Source organism: Acartia tonsa, chromosome 7 (assembly GCF_053477335.1).
Source record: "Acartia tonsa isolate MP-2025a chromosome 7, ASM5347733v1, whole genome shotgun sequence".
Taxonomy (NCBI): Eukaryota; Metazoa; Arthropoda; class Copepoda; order Calanoida; family Acartiidae; genus Acartia; species Acartia tonsa.
Genome location: NC_137266.1, coordinates 19,068,814 through 19,087,710, shown reverse-complemented (window position 1 = coordinate 19,087,710; position 18,897 = coordinate 19,068,814). Strand labels below are relative to the sequence as shown.

Genomic DNA, 18,897 nt, shown 5'->3' with positions numbered 1-18,897 from the left:
CCTCACTGCTCAAAAATATGTTCCTCGTCGCCCTGCCCACACTCAACGTGGGCAGCTCAACGCGCGACATTACCAACACCAGCCGAGATGCAGAGTTGCTAACCAATGCAGATACCGGTAGACCAGGTTTGACTTGATTTCCTTCATTGACAGATTGTTTGTGGCGGCCATCTTCTTCGTTGCTCAATAACTTTTGATTCATTGTTGCCGCCGTAACCAACCTGCAAAAATACAATATAATTAAATTTCAGCATAAGAATTTAAGATCTAGCATTAAATTCTTCCTCAGTAAATCTTTTTTTATGACACCATGCACAACAACAATACAACAATGCCAACATAGGAATTATACCTACCAACAACATTAACACAATCAAAACAAACTTGGCAAACAATGGTAGTATATCTTTGAACAAATGTTCTAAACCAAACCAAGGACCTGTAACCTGTTCAAAAAATGACAACTTATGATCAACAAAATCCAACTTAGAAGCTTGTCCATTAAAATCCTCAAAATCCTCTAACCCCTGATATTTAATAGTCTTATTAAAATCAGCAATAAACACCTTTTCATCGTTCAGAAAAATCTTTTGTCCCACATGTTCAGATTTTTCATTGGCAATGTGCAGAAGTTTGAGTCCCTGCCCCTGATTCCCAAGAAACAAATTGGCTGTCAACTTCAAAAATACCGGACTTTGCGAACAATTTAACAATTTTATATCCTCTACTGCAACAATCATTCTACTATATTCTTGTATTCCAACTGTCTCACCTTTATAATCCACCATCAAATGTCCTACTGCACATCCATAATCCACACCTAACTTTACTGGAATTTCAACCGCTGTACACTTTTCATACTTAGCAATTTCTCCCAGGTATATAATTCTGAACCCATGATGCATCTGTACATTTGATCTAACTTCTGTTTGAGCACATCTAGAAATACTAAAAAGTTCCATCATCCTCTCATTCCTTTCTCTACTAGCCAAAAACATAGCATTCAAATCAAATCTAGCTTCCTGTTTTAACAAATCCCCAAAATAACTTCTAACAGCCGCCTTCGGTTCCTCTAAAAACTTGATACCCTCCAATTCTGTTACAAAAATGTTGAAATCCAGATGCTGCAAAGTAAGTTTCTCTGTTCCCATAATTTTAACTAAAATATTCCTTTCCAAGTTAGAAACAAAAAGTTGTTCATTCCACGTAGTTAAATTAAATGTATCTTGAAAAACTACCTTAAAATTACTGGCCGGTTTTCGTACTACATACGGAAAATATGGAGAAGTTGATGTTGCCCACAAATGATTTTCTTCAAAATTCGCCACAATCGTCTTTTTATCATAATCCATAACAACATTTCCCTTGATCAAAACGGGTGTATTTTTTACTAAAATATGCAAAGTCCCAACAGCAAAACCTAAATTGAACCACATATTGTGCGCGTATATTCCCAGTGTCTTGCATTGAATATTTTCACCACCAACATCCCAGAAAGGTGACAATGTTCCATTAACTGTGAAACTGTGAACAGTTGGCAAGTCTATGTTTACTTTAAAACTAATACCATCATGCTGATACTTGCCAGAATGAAAAATCCTTCTACATTCGTCCATACTCAACTCTACCTGTTTTTCATGTGGCACGTCTAGTACGTGCACATGACTCGCGGTGCCGCAAAACCAGCACTCCAATTTTAGTCTAACCTCACAACTAATGGCTTCCGACAGTATAAAATCGGTTTCTGCTAACCCCAATAATTCCACAGATCTGACCGGTTCCATCCTATCATGCAAACAGGCAGCTGATCTAAGTTCAACATTACTTATTTGAGAACAATCATAAGCTGCTAACCGTGGATCCTGTGACGTATACATACCACCAACAATAATCAAACAATAAGCCTGCATCACAACAACAAATAACAAAATATCCAAGTACCTGACTCCTCTATCATCCTTGGATTTCTTCACAGGTACTGGTCCAGCACGTCCACTCTTTGAACTACAAGCGTCAGGCGACCTCTTGCGCATACCACGATCTCCATCTCGTCTATTCCGGTCATGTCTATCACCACCGCCGCTTCCTCTCTTGTCATCACGCTCCCGACGGTTTTCGTGGTAATCTCTTCTCCTGCAAATATTATACAAATTATTACAAATATTATTTTTTAATCAATTTTGCGAGGTTCCTAGTTACTACATCTGCTACTGAATAACGTTCTAATCTGTCTTTTTCTCTGTTTTGTCTATCCTCTTCCAATTTTTGTAATTGTACTTCATTTGTAGAACCTTTAGGACGACCTTTAACAGGAATAGTCTCAGACATTTTTTGCAATTTTGCATTATCTAACGATCTATCTAATTCATCCTCCTCAACATCTCTACCTCGTTTAACACTTCCCCTACGTTGTTCCAAGTTTACAATTTTACTTTGCAGTTTTGGAAAAGTGTCCTCTAAAATACTCATCCGAGACTCTAACTCTCTAGCAGATTCCATGTTAACATCCTCTACACCCAAACTGTTGTCTACTAAACTATTATCAGAGGCATAATCTCCATGAAAAACACTATCCTTACTAATAGTAGAATATGTAGAGTCTAACTTAGTTTTGTCAGTCGTATCATTCGTATCATTCGTCTCTACACTATCAGAAATATGAGTACTTTCCAAAGTATCACTAAGATCCTCAACTAAATCATCTAAATTTTCATTATCCTGAGATACATTTGACCTTTGCTGTGACAACCCAACACCCAAAAAAGATTTCTCCAAAAAATCTGGTGTTACCTGTCCATCCTTCCGCCTTCCAACCACCTCTGGACTAGCGCCACAACTATTCTCCTCTTCAGAAACGCCTGAACAAGTTAAATTTCTTAAAGTATTGGGAAAGTCATAGTTTACTTTCAAGGTATTATCCACAGAGAAAAACTCATCTGTAATCACTAAGTCAATCTTTTCATCTGGAGTCAAGTCTAAAGTACTCTCAATAACATATATTTTATCTCTTGGTACAATTCTTACCCCTTTGTCTTTCAATCTACACTTTTCTAGGGGTTGAACCTCGAATAAACTATCAGAAATTACTTTTGTCACTAGACACGGACCCACCCATAGCGAGCAGAGTTTACGAGCTACACCAATCGTTGTGACGTCATAAAAAATATAACAATAGGAATTTATAGCTATCGGCCGACCTATCCTTTCTGTATTTTCTACCTGTAAATACTTCTCAGTTCTCTCTTGTCCAGTTCTCCAATTTTTGTCAAGGCACTCCAATAACTCTGAAAAATTCATATGTTTAATTTTCGAGCGGGTTAACGGATCAAATGAGTCAAGCGGAAGCTTAGGGTTTCGTAGAAACATCTTAAAATACGGGGAACATCCTAACCTCCGATTGAAAGAAGTGTTCATACAAAATTGTGTAGCTTTAAGTTTATAAGCCCAATCTCCATCTTGAAAACGTAAATCAGTCTTAAGAAACGAATACACCGATTGGTTGTATCTTTCACTGTAATTCGAATTTGCTGATCTTGGAGGGATAAAAATTTGTTCAATTCCCAACCTTAAACAAACTTCCCTAAAAACTTTTGATTTGAAACTTTGTGCATTGTCAGTCCTGATTCTCTCACATAGTCCCCAAACAGAAAATAAATTAAACTTCAAACATTCAATAATTGTTTCAGCTTTAACATCCTCAATAGCAAACAACCACACATATCTAGTACAACTGTCAACTACTATTAAAATGTGCTTACAAATGACTCCATTATATTCACACTCATTCAAAGGACCTAAAGCATCTATGGCCAACTCTGCCATAGCTTCCCCAGCCAAAGGAGAAAATTCTATATTATGATTATGTTTTGGTTTTTTACGTCTATTCAAACAAATGACACAATTTGCAACTGCCGCCGCTACATATTTAGACACATAGGGAAAAATGAAGTGACGATTAATCCTGCTCAAAGTTTCCAAATAACCCCTATGCCCCGCTGTAACATCTGCATGAGCTAACAAGAAAACTTTATTGTACATTCCAATAGGTACCACTACCCGTTCAATAAATTGAAATTCTTTCTGGAGCCGCATAGGTGAAGTCAAGATAATTAAACCATCTTTATAACTCAAATGTTCAAAAAATCTTAATATTTGTTTACCACGATAAGGCATTTGAGACAATTCTCTGGACGTAGGTTTGACATTATTTACAATAAATTTCCTCACCTCAACTAAAACAGGATCCTTCTCCAGGCTACGACTGAATTCTCTCGCCTTCAATCTGGATGATATTTGACTGGCCGTCTCTGCTCCAATTCCTGCAATAAGACATAATTTAGGATCTTCCAATTGATATACAGTATCCAATATTAACTCTCCTTGTTCGTCTGTCGATAATTTAGATATCCTATCTTTACTATCCTTTAATGCAGTACGTGACAATATATCAACATTAGTATGCATCTTGCCCTGCCTATGTACAACCTCATAACTGAAGGTGGATAAAAAGTTTATCCACCTTATGGTGAGACCAACAAAATATCCGTTCTGCCTCCAAGTAGATAGATGTTTCAGTGCAGCTGAATCAGTTCTCACGATAAACTTCTTGTGTCTCAAATAACATTCAAATCTTTCAACAGCATTTACTAATGCACATAATTCTCCTTTATGCGCTGCATAATTGGCTTCATGAGTTGAACAAACACGTGACCAGCACGATATCATCTTCTCTTGTCCATTTTGTTTTTGACTTAACACCGCAGACATAGCTGTAGATGACCAATCTGTATCCAACACAAATGGTTCAGCCTCCATCCTCCAATCCGGGAACGATTTACTTATTTCTTCACAGAACAATTCTCTAGTCTTTGTAAAAGCTTCCATACTTTTTTCATCCCATTCTATTTTACTACTGTTTCTGAATTTGTTCAATGGTGCCGTGATATCAGAAAAATTCTTGAAATATGAACCATAATAATTTATGAAACCAGTAAATCTTTGAATATCTTTACCTGTTTCAGGTACTGGCCAATTCTTAATCTTTTCAATATATGCTTGGTCCATAAATATGCCTTCTGCATTTATAATATGGCCCAGAAATTTCACTTCCTCTGCAAACAATGTACATTTTCCAAGATTAATCTTGAGGCCTGCTTCACAGAATGTTCGTAGTAGAATATTCAAATGCTCCAGATGTTCCTCCACATTCATACTATATACAAGAACATCGTCCAAATAAACTAGGCAAAATGCCCTTAATTCAGGACTCAAATCCATTACTCTATCCATCAACTTCACAAATGCACTTGGAGCATTGGTCAATCCGAACGGAAGCCTCTTGAAGCAATATTGCCGTCCATTAGAACAAAATGCTGTATATTTCCTGACAGATTCCTTCAAGTGCATTGAATTATACGCTGAAGTTAGGTCAATAGACGTAAAAATCTTCTTTCCTCCAAGTTTGTCAAATAGCTCACCAATATTAGGCAAAGGGTAACAGATCTTCTCAGTTATCTCATTTAACGAGCGGTAGTCCAGGACAAAACGGACTTTCACCTCGTTAGTATTTCCAACCTTCTTCTTAACAGCAAAAATTCCAGAATTAAACGGTGAATTACATTCTTCTATCACATCTGTTTCCAACCATAAATCAATCTGTTCTTTTAGTTTCTCTGCATGATGAGGATTGAGTCTAATCATCCTATTTTTGAAAGGTTGAGCTCCAGGAACCAACTGAATATCATACTCCTCCAAAGTACAAGATCCAATATCCGTAGGATCAATCGATAACGCCTTGAAATTCTTTAAAAACAAACCAACTATTCTTCCTTTCAAAGAAACATTATCTTTTAAAAACGGAACTTTATCCAACTTCAATTTATCCTTAATAAAACGAATCTTCTTTAATGTTGTTGACACATCTTCTTTAACTCTGTTCTCTTGCAGCATTGCTATCTTCTCCGCCAAAAACAAATTTCCAACCAAAGTACCAGCAGGAACAGATTTCTTAACAGTTTCAAAATTCGTGATTTTAGTCATAATTTTACCGTTCTTTCCCACCTCAGTAATTCCTTCGTTTATCAACAAGTTGTTTCGGCTACAGTAACCTTGTCTAGGCGCTATATAACACAACTGTCCTTCAGGCATATTTCCCTTAGTTGAAACTTCTACCACCACTGTACTCAATGCAGGAATTTCTATTCGATTTTTCAATGAGCAAATCCATTTTTGGTCTTGTAACTCAGCTACATTAATCTCAGGTTTCTTAGTTCTTGCTTTCTCCATTTTCTCCAAAACTGTATGAACCAAATTCTTCACTACAATTTTCCGTTTAGCTACTAAATTCACACTGATTCCATGCATCTCAATCCTGTTGCCGTCTTTGGCAAATATCGTCTTCACGTTATTTTTGTTCAGCCAATAACTGCCTAGGTTCATAGGTACAGTCATGCCGGAAATAACAAAGCAATCTTCTTGAAAACTGTGACCTCCAATCTGAAATTCAACATTCCGAACAACACCATCAATCTTGATGCTGGAACCCTGCACGCCTGTGGCTTTCGAATCCGTTTCTTCAATCACACAATCAAGCTTTCTAGCCAACACTTGAGATATCAGGCAGCCTCTTGCATTGCCGCTATCAATTAAGGTCAGGATTTCCATGCCACCAATCTTCGTTGGAACATAGACTTCAGCCGCTCCAGCCGCCATCTCAGAATCTTCATGAAACTTATAAAACAGCTATCTAACTAACACCAGCAGTTATGAGGTTGTAACTATCCAATTGTCTATCAAATAACTATCTATCTGTCCACAACAAATAACAAAATAACTGAATAAAACAATTCACTCACCGACAATATTTCATCCACCAACAGAAACGTCCAAAATATCTCTTAATCCACAATCAACAAAACTTCTCTCCGGCCAACAGAAACATCCCAAACTATTTGTTAATCCACAATCAGTAAAACTTCTCTCCGACCAATCTAAAATATTACAAACTTTTAGATGCCAATTGATGGATAAATCACTGTACATAAGAATTAATATCGATATTAATATATATATATAACAAATTTTACAAGACTATTTTTCGAACAGCAATATATATATATATAATGGTAATCAAATGTTAACAACATGAAACAAAATCTTAACAACTCACCATCAAATAAATAATGATGACAGTATCTCCCAATCACCACAAACACTCTTCTCAGCCAATCTAAAATAAAATACAATTATTTTAGATGCCATAAATAAATGTTTTCACTGAACAAATAAACTTGTAACACAATAAAAGAAGTTGTATTAAGAAATATGACATGATCAAATATTATCAATCACCAAGCAAATTAATCTTTCCAAATACCATAAGTTCAATTCTTTTGTAATTCAATAAAATATTACCTAACAAAACTATTATTGTCAGATTAAAATTGAGATGTATAAAAGGTTTAAAAGTCGAAATTCAACTAACTATATGTCTCAATACCTGAGAGCACCTTCTTGCGCAGCTTTGCTTCTCTGCGCAGCTCAACTTTCTGCGCATGGCGCGCTCCACGCCCGATAATCATTGCAGCTACCTCTATACACCACCCCATTTTGCGCATACCAGCTCTGAGAGATAGTGCAAATTTCTTTGCAAATATGGTCACTTCCCCTTTTTCTCAAACAAAAGAGACAGCTCCCCCATATCTGCGCATACCAACTCTGAGAGGTAGTGCAATCTTCGTTGCAAATATGTTCACTCCCCCTTTCTCCTCCAACAAAAGAGACAGCTCCACCATATCTGCGCATACCAGCTCCGAGAGACAGCCCCTCCCTTCCTTCATAGAAAGAGACTTCTCCACGATTATATCTAATGCATTATAACAATTTTGCTTCATGAAATTCTAAACTTCATTAAAAATTTTGCTGAATCAACATTACTAAATCGCAATATAATTGTTTTAAAATCGAATACTTTAAATCACAATAACTGACTCAACTTTTAAAACAATTTTCCACATTTCATCAAAATTTAAAACTTTTCAAATATCTAATTTCACATTTTTATCAAATTTAATTCAATTTAAAATTCAATTTAATATTTTTCAATAGCAATTTTACAAAATTGTATTCCTAATTCGTTTTTCATTTTCGCTTTTTATTATTCTTATCTCTGTTAGACTCCACAACAGTCTGAAACAAAAATGAATTTTCCTAATTTCAACAAAACATAATCAAAAACTAAATTAATTATTTTGATTTCCATTATAACATAATCTCATAATTTCATATAGGCTTATAAACAATATGTTATCTTTTCATAATTCAAAATAAACCATCAAAATAAATTATCACAAAATTAGAGTTGCTTCGTTCACTCTTTATCATTAATTTTGTTTTGTTGTTGTTTATTTACAATGCGCATAAATCAAAACAATGCCGCGTAACAAGTAGAAAATGGAATAAGGTTTTATGATTATAATACATACAAAACATTAAAACCATAAAATGTCATCTATAATAGCATTATTCCATGCCTCGACTTCCACTACAAGATCGTCTTCATAATCACTTGCCCCTAAACCATCGACATGCGCCACTTCCTTCGTATCCTCCCCTTCTTTCACCTCTCCTTCAATTTCACCAACCAATTTCTTTTTATCCATACTATTTTCATTCTTTTTAAAACTCTTTTGCCCCGTCTTATAAGGAACAAAAGGCTTGTTTCCCCACCGCAAAAAGTATTTTCCTTTAGGATTAGGCAACTTTTTATCTCTAATATCAAAACAATCCCTCATCATGTGACCCTTTCTGTTGCAATAATAACAAATAAAACCACCTTGAATTGCGCCAATTAAAGGAATAAGTTCAGCTGGTCCACCAAATTCATCAGCTAAATCAATTTCACATTGATTTATTTCATATGACAAATTATCTTCATCACTAACCTGATCAATAGTTACAGGATTTGACTTGGAACCAACGCCACCAACCATCGTTTTAGCCAAAGCCATCTGGTTTGTTGTACATCCTCTAGCCATTGACCCTGAAATTTGATTAAATTGTAGCCCTTTAACAATCAATTGTGCTTTAACTATTAACTCTGTCCGAAACTTCGTTATCATTCGCACTTGTCCGTCACGCTCCAAATCCAACGCAAATTGACGCATCTGATTAGCCAAAAGTGGAGATAAAACCACATTACACACTTGAGAATAGAAATCCATGAACATATCATCAGTTGGTTTCGGATACGCACGTTTCCAGAAAGATAGTATCTTATCAAAAAATGCATCAATCTTATCATTCTCATGTTGCTTAACACTCAAATACGCATCTTTACACACATTTTTCATGTCGGGTGGTAAAAATGTCTCTCGCATCTTACACAAATACCCCTTTAATGTTAATTGTCTATTCTCCATATCAGCAGGTTTTAGTGTATAACCACAAGCGGTTCTTACACCCACACATTTATCAAACAAAATTTCCTTACACACTTGATGATTAGTCATATGATAACGTCTAGTAGTCATCCAAAATCTCTCGAAATAATCATCAAAGAAAATCACATCATCGTCAACCGCAAATTCAGGCGCATTTTTTCTGAACTGATCATCAAGTTTAGCACACGTTTCATTGTACCTATGCACATTCTCCTCCCCCTGCGAAACATACAGAGATCTATCTGGTACATAAACAAGAGATTTACACCAACTAACCTGCGAATCACTCAGTCCAGCTTCAAAGAAATTGAGCGTATTAAAATCCTCCGCATCAACCTCAGAAAGGGCTGGCCACCACATGAGAACTCCATTGTAGATATTATCCACAGCATCAACTCTAGACAATTCCCAAAGTTTTATGATCTTATCTTCATTTCCCTGCATACCACCAAAAATAGGCCGAGAACCACCAGCAAACAATTTAGGCTTCTCTTCTGATCCTCCAAATCCTCCAGATCCACCAGCCGTCCTCTGCCACGGCATAGAGTTATTTAAACCATTCTGCTGGTTATTCGACCCATTCTGCTGGGTATTCTGCTGGTTATTCGACCCATTCTGCTGGGTAGTCGAACCATTCTGCTGGTCATTCAAACTATTCTGCTGGGCAATCTTTTCAAGAATTCGCTGCTGGCCAGTCATAAACTCATCCACAACAGTCACATTCTCAGTCTTGATATCATTATCAACACTAGGCTCCACCACCTTATTAAGACGATCTTCTAAATCGTCCATCCGAGTAGCCAGTCCAGTAACCGCAGCAACATTAGTATCAACATTATCCGTCAACTCTTGAATTTTCGTCTCCAGTGGCGCTATATGCCCACCCAGCTCCGCCGCCACATTATCAATTTTAGTCCCAATAGCATGAATCTCATTCTTGACCGTACCCCAAAAAGTAATCATGTACTCATCCTTCTCCACCTGAGACATCTTCCTCCATTCAGAAATGTCCATCCTGGTCACTACAAATATCCTGAACAAAAACCAAAAGCAAAGAAATAATACAATTAAAAGAAAATCTGAGCTATAGATTCGTACTACACTACTGCGCCAAAATGACGTGTAGTAATAGCAAGAACAAACAGCTAAATATTCTTATAAAGTGTATTAATTCAAGACAAGATTAACATACAATAATAATATTAATATTAAGACAACTGTTCACTTTTATGTTCGTGTCGTGTTGCAGAGCAATGTCTTGCTCCGAAACGGTTGACACAAGAACTAAAAGCTAAACTATAAAATACATGCATTGCTCTTAAGTCAGGAAGAAAGGGACTATACATCACATAAAGTAGTAAGGTTTTGTTGTCTGTACCGAGGGATCTCGCCAATCGCTGAGCCGATATGGTTCTTTTTTATTTACAATGTAGGTTCTCATAGGTCCTGGGAAGGCTTATAACTTTTTGGAGTAGGGAACTACCACCCTTCCAAGAGAAATCACAAAAAAATCAAAATTTTAAAAATAATTTTGGAGACTTCAACGCAACATAGAAATAATCTGACAAAATCTGTTAACATGTATAATATCGTTTGAATAACAAAAATACATTTAAAGTGCCACTAGTGGCCTCTAGGGGCGTAGCCGCTATCTATAATACAAAGTAGAACGATGTTTGTTAGTCTGTTTGTTTGTCTGTCTGTTTGTTTGTAGCGAAGGATCTCGCTAACCGCTGAACCGATCGGGTTCTCCTCCCCCCAAAAAAACTTTTTAAAAAAATTTTTCTTTTAAATCTAAAATACGAAAAATTGGTTTTATTTAACATCTTGGGGCGAAGCCGCTAGTATTATATAAAGTAGAAAGGTTTGGTTGTCTGTACCGAAGGATCTCGCTAACTGCTGAGCCGATATGGTTCTTATTTACAATGTAGCTTCTCATAGGTCCTGGGAAGGCTTATAACTATTTTGGAGTAGGGTACTTCCACCCTCCCAAGAGAGATTTATCAGTGAAATCTTCATTCATAATGCATCTGGAAAATTAAATTGTGGGAGGAAGACGGACAAATTGTGGTACAAAGTAGATACTCATCGGTCAGTTAAAGTATCCTTAAAGATGGACAGACACACAGACAGATGGACAAAGTTGATTATACAGAGTAGCTTCGCTTCTAAAAAATAATGAAGATAAAAACTGTTGTGTCTCTCCTTGAACATGTCAATGGTTTATCTATGTGTGCAGGAAGCGAAGCTTTTCTGCTATTAATCAATGTTCGTTAGTCAGTATTAGTATTATTGTAAATTTGGACTACTAGTAATTGGAGAGTGGGGGGGGGGGATTTAATTGTATACTTTAAATTTTAATTGTCCAAACTTTTCCACCAATAATTTTAATTTACAGAAGGGGTAATTTTGCTGGTAATAGTTGGAGGTGTACATCATTTTATCCTTAATTGTCTTATCCTTATTTCGTTTTGATCTTTTAGTTTAACCAGTGTCTCAAGAGGCTTCACCCTAAAATTTCCATTGTTAAAAAAGATATCTCAAATAATCCTACAATTTTAAAACGCTTTCTATACCATTTCTGTAAATAAAATTTTAAGTGACCGTCGTTTTCACTAATTGTGTCATACTTGTTTACATTATGTGTGTGTGTGTGTGTGTGTTTATATTTGTTAGAAGGGAGGGAGAGGGTATTGGATAATACATTATACTTATACCCAAAGTTTTATAACCACGTAATCGTATTCGTTGGCTTAGAAAACTTTAGATACTTTAATTGAACTTTGCTTCAAAATTAGAAATGTCAAAATATTTTAACTAATCTACAGAATGGGTCATTTTATTACTCTTTATAGGGGTTTATGTTTTATTGCCTGTTGTCTTATCCCTTAAGAACCCTGGTTTGTTAGTGTAGTGTATAGGAAACCGATATAGTTGAGTTGGTCCTTCTACTCTAGACATTTTTCTCTTCAGCTACATTTTACATACTAATTAGTAATAATTGTATAGAAGTTCAATTCTTAACTAAAACATTTAAAGTTGTAAGTTCATGAATTTTTTCACTAAAAAATTGATATATGGGAAAAATTATGTCTTCTTTTCCCGTCTCTATATATTGTTGTTTGCATAAATTTAGAAAAAATTTCAGAAAATAATAAACTACTTGTAATTTTGGCTATTCATATTGGTATAGCTACCTATTGGTTGAAGCTATTTTTGTATCCAAACTATAAGCTATTTTTCTTAATTAGATTTGTCAATTAATTTTATTTTTGTATAATATCTCTATTTTCAATAATTGACCAATCAATCCTTCTATGCTGTCCTTTATTTGGCTTAAAGGCAGTTTCTATCTCAAGGAATCTTTATTTATGTCTTGGACAGGTTTTTTTTAATGGACGGTATTATCTCTCTTTTTAAAAAAATCAATTCTTTGCAAATATGACATTGTTGTTGTTTTAAACAAATAACTGAAAAGCACGGTACAGAACAACACATTAAAATATAACAAGGATGACAACATCCATAAGTAACGAAGCACAAAAAATCGTAGATGGGAATACGTACAGGTAGATTTAAAAGGTTTTTACTAAAATCAAGAATAGATTTATTGGATAAGATAAATATGAAACCTTGTTTTATTTTGTATGATGACGATGGTCAAAGTAAAAGATGCTCATAACAATGGGAAAAATTATTTTGATACTGATATCCCATAAAAGTTTGAAAATTGGATCCAAATAAACAAAGATCTTGGGAAATATGTAAAACATATAAAAATAGCCAAAAACCTGATAAAAGGCAGTCTGGCCGCCATGGTTGTTTTCTTGAAACGACAAAAAATTTAATTTTTAAATCCTTAAAAACTTTAAAAATTTGGAAAATCGGACCATATACACTGAAGATATGGAAAAAAGTGTTAAATATATTTATAAATAGCCTAAAACCTGCCAAAAAGGCAGTCTGGCCGTCATGGTTATTTCCTTTAAAGACGGGAAATTTAATTTTGATATCTACAACTGAAAAAATTTTGAAAATCGGACTATAAACACTGAAGATATGGAGAAAAATGTTAAAAATATAAAAAAAACAGCCTAAAACCTGCTGAAAAGACAGTCTGGCCGTCATGGTTGTCTTCTTTAAAAGACGGGAAATTTAATTTTGATATCTATAACTGAAAAAATTTTGAAAATCGGACCATACACTGAAGATATGGAGAAATATGTGAAAAATATAAAAATAGCCTAAAACCTGCTAAAAAGGCAGTCTGGCCTTCATGATTGTTTCTTTAAACGACAGGAAATTTAATTTTGATATCTGTAACTGAAAAAATTTTGAAAATCGGACCATAAACACTGAAGATATGGAGAAAAATGTGAAAAATATAAAAATAGCCTAAAACCTGCTAAAAATCGGTCCGACCGCAAATGATGTTTTATAGTCAATTGTGCTCCTTAATAATGGGAATGTTGTCAAAAAATTTCAGCATTCTATCTTTTATAGGAGCTGAGTAAATCCCATTTCCCCCATAGCGTTACGGACTGACGGACTGACGGACGGACGGACAAAGTGAATTATAGAGTAGCTTCGCTACTAATAAACCTTTGAAGGTGTTCATATTTTGATACCAATAACTTGATGATTGATAATATAATAAGAATATACATTTTTTTTTACTGAATCCTAATTATTCTTTTTATTTTAGAATTGCAAACAAAATTGTAAAATTAATATGAGTTTTGTTAATCTTATAATTTTTCCGCAGAAAGCTCTCTATAAAAAGATACGATAAAAAACTATTTCAGTAAGTATATGGTGATTATTATTTCCAACTAATATAATTAAAAGCGAAGCTTTTCTATAATTAGGGTCGGTCCGTACGTCCGTCACGGATAGCTTTTTTCGTTAATTTAGACATGTTAGAATTGTCCTATCGATTTCAAATTTTGCATGGTGATTCCTTTAGTAGATAGGTACGATTTAGAAAGCGTAGCAACTCTATAATCATTACCAAAATGTCTGTACGTCCATTTTAAACATGTTGATTTTTTTACTTTTTTAAATAGCTTTTTTCGTTAATTTAGGCATGTTAGAATTGTCCTATCGATTTCAAATTTTGCATGGTGATTCTTGTAATAGTTAGGTACGAGTTAGAAAGCGTAGCAACTCTATAATCATTACCAGAATGTCCGTACGTCCATTTTAAACATGTTGATTTTTTTTACATTTTTAACAACAAATTTGTATGTGACCTAATTATCCGATTCGTCTGATTTTTGATATACTGATTCCGGGGACAACAAAGTACAATATTATAAGCGAAGCAACTCTATAATCAAGTCCTAAAAATGTAAGTATGTCCATAATCATAATCCTGTATCAAGCAGTTTTTCAAAAAAATTACTTACAATTTTGCTTTGACTCTTATACATTCGCATTCTGATTATTCAGTTCTGACATTATACAAGTGTTAATGTCCGTTTGTCCTACCGTTTCAGAGCTTCGCTTTTATGGATGTTGTCATCCTTGTTTTAACAGTGTATAGACTTATATATCTGATAAATCTACAATCTAGAAAATTTGCTGTAGGAAGATGATACTTTTCTAGCAAAATTAAACTCACTCATCCATTTAACATTAAATTATTTACTACTTAGCTTAATATACAAGAATATTTGTGAATAAAGTAGCGCAACAATAAAATATAGAACATCAAAATTTGTATTTGATGAAAATGTCTTCTTACCTTAGTTATAGACTTTAATTAAAATGTTATTAGTTGGGCTCAATCATAGTTTAAGCGGCTTCTCCAAAGTCTAAACCAACACGAGGGGCAAACCTAATCTAATATTTTACTAACCTACATATTATTCAATGCTTAGAGTATGAGTGTTGAAAACTATAGTCTTTTAATGTTGTTATTAAAAACACCTAATTATAGAATAGTTTCGCTATTACTGACAATACACACACTCAGCAGCATCAAATTAAGTTCTTATAACAACAAATTACTGAACTATTTGCTAGGGTCATAAATCCTTTTTTAAAGAGCGTAGCAACCCTATGATTTTGATTGTTTTGAAATAAATTAAAGATATTATTGAATAGGTCAATTTGAACTCCTTACCCACTAACCGCACTTGGTGACCTAAAGGGTTAAATAACTGTATATCCCCATCGCATCAACCTTGTGCAACCGTTCTATTGGGTCATTGGAAATCAACCAATGGTGTCGCTTATATTAACACAGCCAAGTAGCGGAAAATAGAAGCAGACGAAAAGGGTCGTTGAAATAGGAAGGGAGGTAGTTGTCTGTATATACATCTATACTATAGAACTGTTAACTAAACCAACCTTACCTAACATAACCCTTCCAATTACTGGGTATATTTTGTAATTGATGAAATCCCATTCAGATTAATTAAACAGTGATATTTTTCATGATATTACTTCCTGCACTGAGAAAAAATTTGTCATCCTTGTTTATTTGATTCAATGCTGAACATTGAACCAGGAAGTCAAATTTAAAATGCAACGACAGAATAGGAAAAACTGAAAAATTTGTTGTCATAAACTTATGGCTGTAAAAAGTTTCTCTAAATAGAATAAATCACGTCATTTAATCATAATTTTGAAAATATTTTTGTTTTTGTTTTCAATATTTAATTAGATACACTTTTTAAACACATTTCTTTTCTGTTCAGAACTGTAGAAATGAGTAAGAATAATTAAATAGGTAGATAATTAACAACAATCTAACAACATTGTATTTATATAAAATTACGATACGAGTTAATAGTTATCGTATAGACAGATAGCAAAATAGTATTAATATTATTATTTTTATTTCATTATTCGTAGAAAATTGCCTATGATTAGATACTTTTTTTCAGTATGGCTAAGAGCTGCTTCTAATTCAGTGAATATTAATAGTTGTCAACGTTATACTGGAAATCATTTTAATGTTTAACTAGTTTACACGGACAAACATATCTATCCATTGTAGTGTAGCTGGACTTCAATTTTAATAAAGTGGTAAAATTAAAAGGATTTTATTTTGATGGATTTAAATAAATATGTGCACTAATCTGTCATCATACATCATTAGTTACACTAATTGTGGTCTTGTATTGCAGTTGAATCATTAGCTTATCATATTGAATATTAAGTATTATCCCTTAAACAGATTTATAAAGCATAACTACTCTATAATCACTACCAAAAAAGTCATTATATCCAATATAATCATATTTTTTTAGAATTTCAAATTTATTATATATTATTATTATCCTATTAACTTGGTTTTTGAAATATTTATTCGTCAAACAATTGAACATTATGTTTTCAGCGAAGCATTATTGTAATACTGTCCTAAAATGTAAGTATGTCCATTTTAAGAATACTATATGAATAAGTTTTAATTTAGTAGAGTTTACTTTAAAATATTTGCTAAAGTTAATTAGTTCCTAATGTATAGATGTACATTACAATCCATATTGGTCTGCTAGCAAATTACTTTCTGTTCTTTTTAGGGACTCAATTGTGTTTATATTTTCGATGCTATTAGCTGATTTCAAAGACCCAATACAAAATCGGAAAAGGGTCGCCGCCCTTGGGGTATAGTTACATATAGCTCATGTCCCCTCACAGTGCGTATGAAGGTGCTCTGACTTTTGTGTCAGAACCTAAATTGGGACATAGTGCATTTCATTACCCTAGGTTAGGTAACTTCATTTCACTTTTCTACAAAATCTAAAATGCAGCCGTTTTTGAGAAAATTAGATTTGAAAATTTCAAGTTCAATTTTCATCCACTAGGATTTACCGCATAATCATGACAAGAAAAGCAAATATTAATTATTTAATATTCTGAACAACTTTGATTTTATAAAGTCTGTCATGAAACCTCTCTATATATGATTTATTTAAGGCTGAATTTCCGTGACCTTAGCAAAGCAACTGATAAAAATGGCCATGAATCAATTCACTTAAGGAGATGTTTTATGAAGAACTCAATAAAAGCAAACTTGTTCAAAATTTTAAATTAATAATATTTGCTTTTCTTGTCATGATTATGCGGTAACTCCTAGTGGATGAAAATTGAACTTGAAATTTTCAAATCTAATTTTCTCAAAAACTGCTGCATTTTAGATTTTGTTGAAAAGTGAAATGAAGTTACCTAACCTAGGGTAATGAAATGCACTATGTCCCAATTTAGGTTCTGACACAAAAGTCAAAGCACCTTCAAACGCACTGTGCCCTTAATTCTTTTACTTTAATATTCCAGCAACATTTAACTGTGAAGTTTTTACTAATACCCATAAAAGCATAACATATTGCCCATAAAACACTACAAGTATATGCATTATAATATACAAGTGCAAATATGCCTATAAACCATTTTAATTTTATCTGGAAATAAGGTTTATGATTTTTCTGAGAACTAAAAATAATTTTTAAAATCACAATATAGGTTTGAAAATAATTGTTTTGGTGTAAAGTACACCTTTTATAAGTATGCACAGGGTTTTAAAGGGATAAGCTTATGGCAGATAAATTAATGTTCATCCCCAATGATTATACACATAACAATCCCTTAAGTAGATCACAATTAGTGGTTGAAACTCTTTTTGATGGACAAACCAAATCAAAATTCAATAAAAGTAATCGAGCCAACGAATAAGAAAACATTATTCAAAAACTTTGGGGACTGGTGTAATAACCAGCCCAATGTCCCCCTTCTTCCTGAGTATACTAATATATTATTATATTATCTTAAAAGTGTAGCATTAATTTTGACAGAAAAAGAAAAAATTAGGTAAACAAATTTTAAGAAAATGAATAGATAATAGGAAAATTATAGCTTTGTCTTATTTATACTAGATGAAAATATTTGGGTTAAGTAATAAATTAATTTATTGCATAAAGAAAATAGCCCCCAAGCTTTCATAATAAATCAGAGTGTTCACACAAGAATGGAAAATTAGTTAATTTATTAATAGCAAATATACTTTTCATTTACATAACAATTAAATAGTGAAGTCTTTAAAGGAAATAATATTCCTGATATATTTTAACGTATTCAAAAAATTGAGGCATAAATATAAATAAAAATTTCATTGATTGTTATATGTTATGTAAAAACACCACAGACCTTGGTTACCTCTAGGAGATTATTAAGGTGTGAATTCAAATAGAGCATTGTTTTCTGCTGTTTACTTTAAAAAGACTCTTTTTCTCAAAATTTATAAAACTCATCTTCTTTGATGAAATTTTATTAAATTTTTTTTCTAGAATATTGATAAATCATTCTATTTAAGTAACATGATGTCTGTCCGTTTGTATGTGTGTATTAAAGGATCTGGCTAACCGTTGCATCAATAATGTTATCCTTAAAAGTGATGCTTCTTATAGTTCCAGGTATCACAGACTGGGGGAGGGTACCACATCCCTCCCTA

At 33.6% G+C, this 18,897-nt stretch overlaps 1 protein-coding gene across 1 annotated transcript; it reads right to left on the bottom strand.

Annotated features, from left to right (window-relative positions):
• Positions 1-260: 260 nt before the first annotated feature.
• Positions 261-6,711, bottom strand: LOC145324432 (uncharacterized). Its single transcript, XM_080167019.1, has 5 exons — positions 6,061-6,711; positions 5,127-5,802; positions 3,220-4,784; positions 2,791-2,858; positions 261-2,133 (listed from the first exon to the last, which is right to left on the bottom strand). Exons 1-5 carry the CDS (start codon positions 6,709-6,711, stop codon positions 261-263), a joined length of 4,833 nt encoding a protein of 1,610 aa, XP_080023145.1.
• Between the last annotated feature and the right edge of the window lie 12,186 nt (positions 6,712-18,897).